The sequence below is a fragment of the Lithobates pipiens genome, unplaced genomic scaffold (genome assembly GCF_037356315.1).
Source record: "Lithobates pipiens isolate NorthernLeopardFrog02 unplaced genomic scaffold, aLitPip1_a1.2 Scaffold_22, whole genome shotgun sequence".
NCBI lineage: Eukaryota > Metazoa > Chordata > Amphibia > Anura > Ranidae > Lithobates > Lithobates pipiens.
The window spans coordinates 303,613,357-303,619,987 of record NW_027507784.1 but is presented as its reverse complement, the minus strand read 5'-3'; the positions used below and the strand labels follow the sequence as shown (position 1 = coordinate 303,619,987).

The 6,631-nt window shown below is 42.8% G+C and overlaps 1 protein-coding gene across 1 annotated transcript; it reads right to left on the bottom strand.

Moving 5' to 3' along the window:
* Nucleotides 1-4,465: 4,465 nt before the first annotated feature.
* On the bottom strand, nucleotides 4,466-6,337 carry LOC143925734 (SCAN domain-containing protein 3-like). Its single transcript, XM_077450186.1, has one exon. It carries the CDS (start codon nucleotides 6,335-6,337, stop codon nucleotides 4,466-4,468), a length of 1,872 nt encoding a protein of 623 aa, XP_077306312.1.
* Between the last annotated feature and the right edge of the window lie 294 nt (nucleotides 6,338-6,631).

The window sequence follows — 6,631 nt, the reverse complement described above, 5'->3', positions numbered from 1 at the left end:
GAGACAGCGCGGACAATTCCTATTGCGCTGCGTTTCGCGCATGCGCAGTAGGGAACCGGGAAGTGAAGCCGATTTGCTTCACTTCCTGATTCCCTCACCTAGAATGGTGACGGCAGCAGCCGAGAGCCGAGCGATCGGCCTCGGCTGCCGGCGTCGCTGGAACCCAGGACAGGTGAGTGTCCATTTATTAAAAGTCAGCAGCTGTAGTATTTATAGCTGCTAGCTTTTAATATATATATTTTTTTTTTAGGTGGAATCCCTTTTTAATGCAGCAGATGAAACACAAATCATGCTTACTTCACTTCAACACTGGAAGATGTCCAGCAGTGCTGTCAGCAGAGAACTTGCAGAAACCAGTGGGACCCAGATATACTCATCTACTGTCTGGAGAACCCTGGCAAAAATTGGTCTTCATGGAAGAATTGCAGCCAAAAAGCCATACCTTCAATGTAGAAACAAGGCTAAGCAGCTCAACTATGCAGGAAAACAAAGGAACCGCGGTGCAGAAAAATGGCAGTAGGTGCTCTGGACGGATGAGTCAAAATGTGAAATATTTGGCTGTAGCAGGAGGCAGTTTGTTCGCAAAGGGCTTTAGAGCGGTACAAAAATTAGTGTCTGCAGGCAACGGTATGGTGGAGGATCCTTGCAAGTTTAGGGCTACATGTCTGCAAATGGAGTTGGACATTTGGTCAGGATCAATGGTGTCCTCAATGCAGACAAACACAGGCAGATACTTATCCAACATACCGTACCATCAGAGGGGCATGTGATTGGCCCCAAATGTATTCTGCAGCTGGACAACTACCTCAAACATACAGCCAATGTCATTAGGAACTATCTTCAACATAAGGAAAAACGATCTTAACCACTACAATACAGGGCACTTTCACCCCCTTCCTTCCCAGCCCAATTTTCAGCTTTCAGCGCTCTCGCTCTTTCAGTGACAATTGCGCGGTCATGCTACACTGTACCCAAATGAAATTGTTATCATTTTTTTCGCACAAATAGAGCTTTATTTTGGTGTTATTTATTCACGACTCCGTTTTTTTTTTTTTTGCGATATAAGCGCAAAAATAGCGGAAATTTGGAAAAAAAACTATATTTTCTTTTTTCTATTTGAAAAGAAATCCAATAAAATCAAATTTTGTCATAAATTTAAGCCAAAATGTATTCTGCTACATGTTTTTGGTAAAAAAAATTCCGTTAAGTGTATAATAATTGGTTTGTGTGATCACGGACATATGTACGCAAATGATCATGTACATATGTGTGCAGGTGATCACGTACATATGTGTGCAGATAATCATTGGGACATGTGATTTTAGTGGGACATATGTGGGGGACATGTTTTTATTATTAGGGACATGTGTTTTTATTATTTGGGGACATGTGTGTTTTGGGGACATATGTGGGGACTGTGTTTGTACTGTGTGGTGTGTTGTGTGTGTACACTACACTGATGATCAGTGAGTAAAAAGCTGTAAAAAGCAGCCCATACTCACTGATCATCAGCCGGCTGCAGCGATCTGCTCTCTTCTCCTCAGCGGTGACTTCCGTGTGAGGAGAGGAGAGCCGATTGCCTAGCAACCGGCTGTTTGTTTACATCACATGACGGCCGTGATTGGACACGGCCGTCATGTGATCAGGAGGGCCAATCACAGAGCCCTCCTGCCGATCTGAGATGTGCCGTGTCCGGGTGACACGAGCACATCGGGATCGCGCCGCTGCGCGGGCGCGCGCGCGCGCGATCCCGCTGCTCCTGAATGACGTTCCCAAACGTCCTATCAGGAGCAGGCGGCTCCCACCCGGCCGTATATACGCATTGGCCGGGTGGGAAGTGGTTAAGAACTATCTTCAGCGGATCTTCAGTAGGAACTGGCCAAGATGCGAACTGTTAATGGGCAGGCTGAATGTACCAAGCCGATTGATCGATCAACTTGGGTACAGCCAGCCTGCCAGATTCTCTTGCAATTATTGCTAGCAGCTGCTATAGCTGCTAGCAACAATCACTGTTTTCTCCCAGCAGGGACAGTTTCCTCCACAGAAGGGATTCCCCTGTCAGCACAGTCAGTGTTGATGGGGTAATTGTCCAAAATTTCATTCCTGCAACCCATGGAAATTTGCACCATGTATGGCCTGCCTAAGGAACTAGGAGTCCTGGAAGTGATGTTTTGGCTCCCACAGAGTCCTGATCTCAACATCATGGTGTCTGGGATTACATTAAAAGACAGAAGGATCTGAGGCAGCCTACAACCACAGAAGATCTGTGGTTAGTTCTCCAAGATGTTTGGAACAACCTACCTGGCGAGTTCCTTTAAAAACTGTGTGTAATGCCGCATACACACGAGCGGAATGTCCGACAGAAAAAGTCAGATGGGAGCTTTTCATTGTATATTCCGATCGTGTGTATGCCCCTTCAGACTTTTTACATCGAAAATTCTGACGGACCTAGAAATAGAACATGTTCTAAATATTTCTGACGGAACCAATTCCTATCGGCAAAACCGTTCGTCTGTATGCTGTTCCTACGGACCAAAAACAACACATGCTCTGAAGTAAGTATGAGAAAGCTATTGGCTACTGGCTATTGAACTTCATTTTTCTAGTCCCGTCGTACGTGCTATACGTCACCGCGTTCTTGATGATGCTGTTCCGACGTACCAAAAACGACCATGCTCTGAAGCAAGTACGAGACGGAAGCTATTGGCTACTGGCTATTGAACTTCCATTTTCTAGTCCCATCATACGTGTTAGCCCTTGTACACGCGGTCAGACATTCCGATGGACAATGTCCGATAGGACCGTGTTGTCGGATAATCCAACAGTGTGTGGGCTCCATCGGACTGCGACGGACCAAGTTTTCCAGTTGGAAATTTTTTTTACCGACAACATGATCCAATCGGACTCTAAAATCCGATCGGACTCTAAAATTTTCCGACAACATGATCCGATCGGACTCTGTCCGATCATATGTAGAGAATTCTGATCATGCCACGCATGCTCAGATCAAATTCCTAGACCAAAGCTATTGGCTACTAGCCTGAACGTAGTCCCGTCCTAACAAAATAAAGTCATCATGTTAAGTACGATCGGATTTTCTGACAACTTTGTCTGACTGTGTGTATGCAACAGTTTCGAACAAAATCCGATGGATTTGGTTGTCGGAATGTCTGACCGTGTGTACAAGGGCTTATACGTCACCGCGTTCTTGACGGTCGGACTTTGGTGTGATCGGGTGTACGCAAGACAGTTTCAGCGGAATTCCGTCAGAACTCCATCAGAAAAACCTTCAGAGTTTATTCCGACGGGAAAACTGGTCGTGTGTACAGGGCATAAGTGCACCTAGAAGAATTGATGCTGTTTTGAAGGCAAAGGGTCACACAAATAATGATCTGATTTGGATTTCTCTTCTGTTCCAATTTGTTAATTGATAAAATATAAACTATTAACACTTATATTTCTCAAAGCATTCCCAATTTACAGCATTTTTCACCTTTGCACAATACTAATATATATTATATATATATATATATATAAAATCATACTGTATATACACATATATAAATTGTGTGTGTGATATATATATATATATATATATATATATATATATATATATATATATATATATATACATATACACACACACACACACACACACACACACACACACACACACACACACACACAATAACTTCAGGAGGGGGAGAAGGCAGGGGAAGAGGTGATTAGCTTTAGGCTAGGTTTAGACGTGTCTAATCCCGCCACTTCTTTGAACCACATTCAGATCTGTTTTTTATAGGTGACTTACAGGCAGTGAGGAGGCAATGTGGCATTTGCGGTGCTTACCTTTATACTTGCATGGGTTGTGTTTGGCGGGTTTGCTGCCTGCCGATTGTGACACGTTGGGTAGTTTTTGGCACGGGTGCAAAGCAAAGCATTGTAAATGTGGCATGTAAACACCCCTGTCCCCTGCCATTGCAGCTTAAGGGGAAGGAGCTAGAAATGGTGCTTAACCTTGCATTTTTAACTCCCTCCAACAGCACCTGTAAACTAATGCCGCGTACACACTAGAGCAGGGGTAATGAATTAAAATTCAAGGAGGTCCGGTCGCCAAAATTTTCTTTGGGCCGAGGTCCGAATCTGAAGTCTGCGCTATGACTCAGAAAGATTGTAGTCACTGTATATCTATCAAAAACATGAGAAATGGACAATTTCCTTAGCATTTCAACAATATTTATTGTCAAGTTTCAGTTACAATATTAAACATGTGGACAGCTGGAACTAGGATAGCTTTACATTTGCTCTTGTCTTTGTAAGGAAAACAAACAACTATTTTTAACAAAAAAAACATGGAAGCAAATCCATAACTCTTTAATAAAACATAAAAAGCACATCCATTTTTCAAGTAAAAGAAGCACCTTCTGACTTTATTTCAATTTTTTTAACACCCAAAAAACTTTCCTGTCTAGTGAGAAAAATGGGATTTTGATTGTCCTGCCAGTAGTTTGAATCTTGGCTTAAATTGAGTTACTGCCATTCTCATGCACATATGTAGGTGCTCATTGGTGAGCCTGGAACGATACTTTGTTTTAATAATGTTCATAGTAGAGAAAGCTGACTCACAGCTGTATGTAGATCCAAACATGGTCAAGGTGTGTAGTGCTACCTTGATTAGACAAGGGAAATCAGTCTCAGGCACAGTCTGTAGCCAGAAGTTAGCCGGATCAGTTCCTTCAAAGTGCTCTCTTAGTGCGACATTTGTTTGCAGGTCAATCATTTCTGTCTGTAGAGATCCCTCATGTGCCCACTTGAAGGTCTGCATCACCTCCTTTGAAAACACTCTGACATCTTTAATGAGGAATGGATTGTGAATGAACAGGAGGATCTGATGTCCAAGACTGAAGCTATCAAACCTTTTACTGAAGTTTCCAATGAGTTTATTTATGAAGTCAACAAAAGAAGAAACATCTCTCTTTCCTTGAATCTGTTCTTTCACCTTTGTGAAATGCAAGCACTCTCCTTGCAGATCTTCCTTGAACAAATCCAGTTTTCTCTGGAAGGAGCGGACAGCGGTCATCAAATCACAGATGGAATTGTTCTTGCCTTGGAGCTTTACATTGAGTTCATTAAGGTGTGATGTTATGTCCACTAGGAAAGCGATATTTTCCATTGTGCTTTCATCTTGTAAAAACAGTGAAAACTGTCTTGCTTTCTGACTTTTGAGTTGCACTAAGAAAGCTGCTACTTCAGTTCGAATGGACCAAAAGCGTTCCAATACATTGCCTTTACTTAGCCATCTAACATTGTTGTGAAGTAAAAGGTCATTTGCATTTGCCTCAACTTCTTTAAGAAACTCTCTTAGTAAACGATGTTGATGGGATGAGGATACTCTGAGGAAGTTGATGAGTTTCATCATCGTGTCCATGATTTCTGCAAACTTGTCCGATAGAATGGCACACAGGACAGTCTGGTGAATAATGCAGTGGTAAGAAATAAGGTCAGGGTTGTCCTCTTTCAGTCGTGCCACAGCTCCTCTCTCCTTTCCTACCATGGCAGGGGCACCATCTGTGGTAACCGAGACCACCTTTTTCAGATCGATCTTCCTCTTTCTCAGAATCTCCTTAATGGCCTCGTATATGTCTTGTCCTCTTGTGTGCGTCTCAAGTGGTGTTACACCTAACAGGTCCTCACAAAATTCTTTTGTTTCTTTGTGAAAAAATCTTACATACACCAAAAGCTGGGCATTATCAGTTATATCCGTTGATTCATCAATGGCTAAAGAAATGCATACTGCACTCTGAATCGCTGCATCAAGTTGTCCCAAAACATCCTCTGTTAATATTTCAGTCTTTTTTGTTGCTGTTGACGCCGACAGTGGGATCTGGTTGATTTTTCCACACAGCTCATCTTTTTGTTTACCCTCAAGTAAAGTTTCAGCAACAGCATTCAAACACTCCTTTACAAATGTACCATCGGTAAATGGTCTTTTGTGTTGCCCCAAAATCCATGCTACTTTAAGTGAACATTCATTTGCACGCTGCTGGGCTGTAAATGAATGTGAGAGGACTTTGGTAGATCTGTCATACTGGGCTTTCAGTTCCGTTATTTTACGTGCCCTTACCTCAGAATGCTGTGGATATGTTTGCGCAAACGAGCTGTGTTTTGTTTCGTAGTGACGCTTCACATTGCTACTTTTTATTAATGCCACGGTTTCGCAACAAATCAGACAAACTGGTTTTAAACTTCCCACAGGAAGAATGAACATATATTGGTCTGTCCATTCATCTTTGAAGACTCGGTTTTCAGTGTCTACCTTCCTTTTCTTGGCACAAGCCATGCTCTCGGTCACTTTTGCTACGGTTTCCTCCACACACTTTGGTAATATTCTGTAAATGTAAATGTCCCTATTAGTTTTCCCTCTTACATCAGTTGCCCCTATTAGAGTAAGGCCGCGTACACACGGGCGGATTGTCTGTCCAACTTAGTCCGCTGAACCGTGTTTCAGCGGACAATCCGCTCGTGTGTGGGCTTCAGCGGACTTTTTCAGCGGACAGTCTGACGGACTAAGTCTTTCGGAATTTCCGTAATTTTGTCCGTCCAAACTTGGTTTCAGCGGACAATCCGCTCGTGA

Excerpts from the sequence above, each read along its gene's own strand:
- LOC143925734 (XM_077450186.1), bottom strand. The coding sequence starts at position 6,337 with ATGGCTTGTGCCAAGAAAAGGAAGGTAGACACTGAAAACCGAGTCTTC.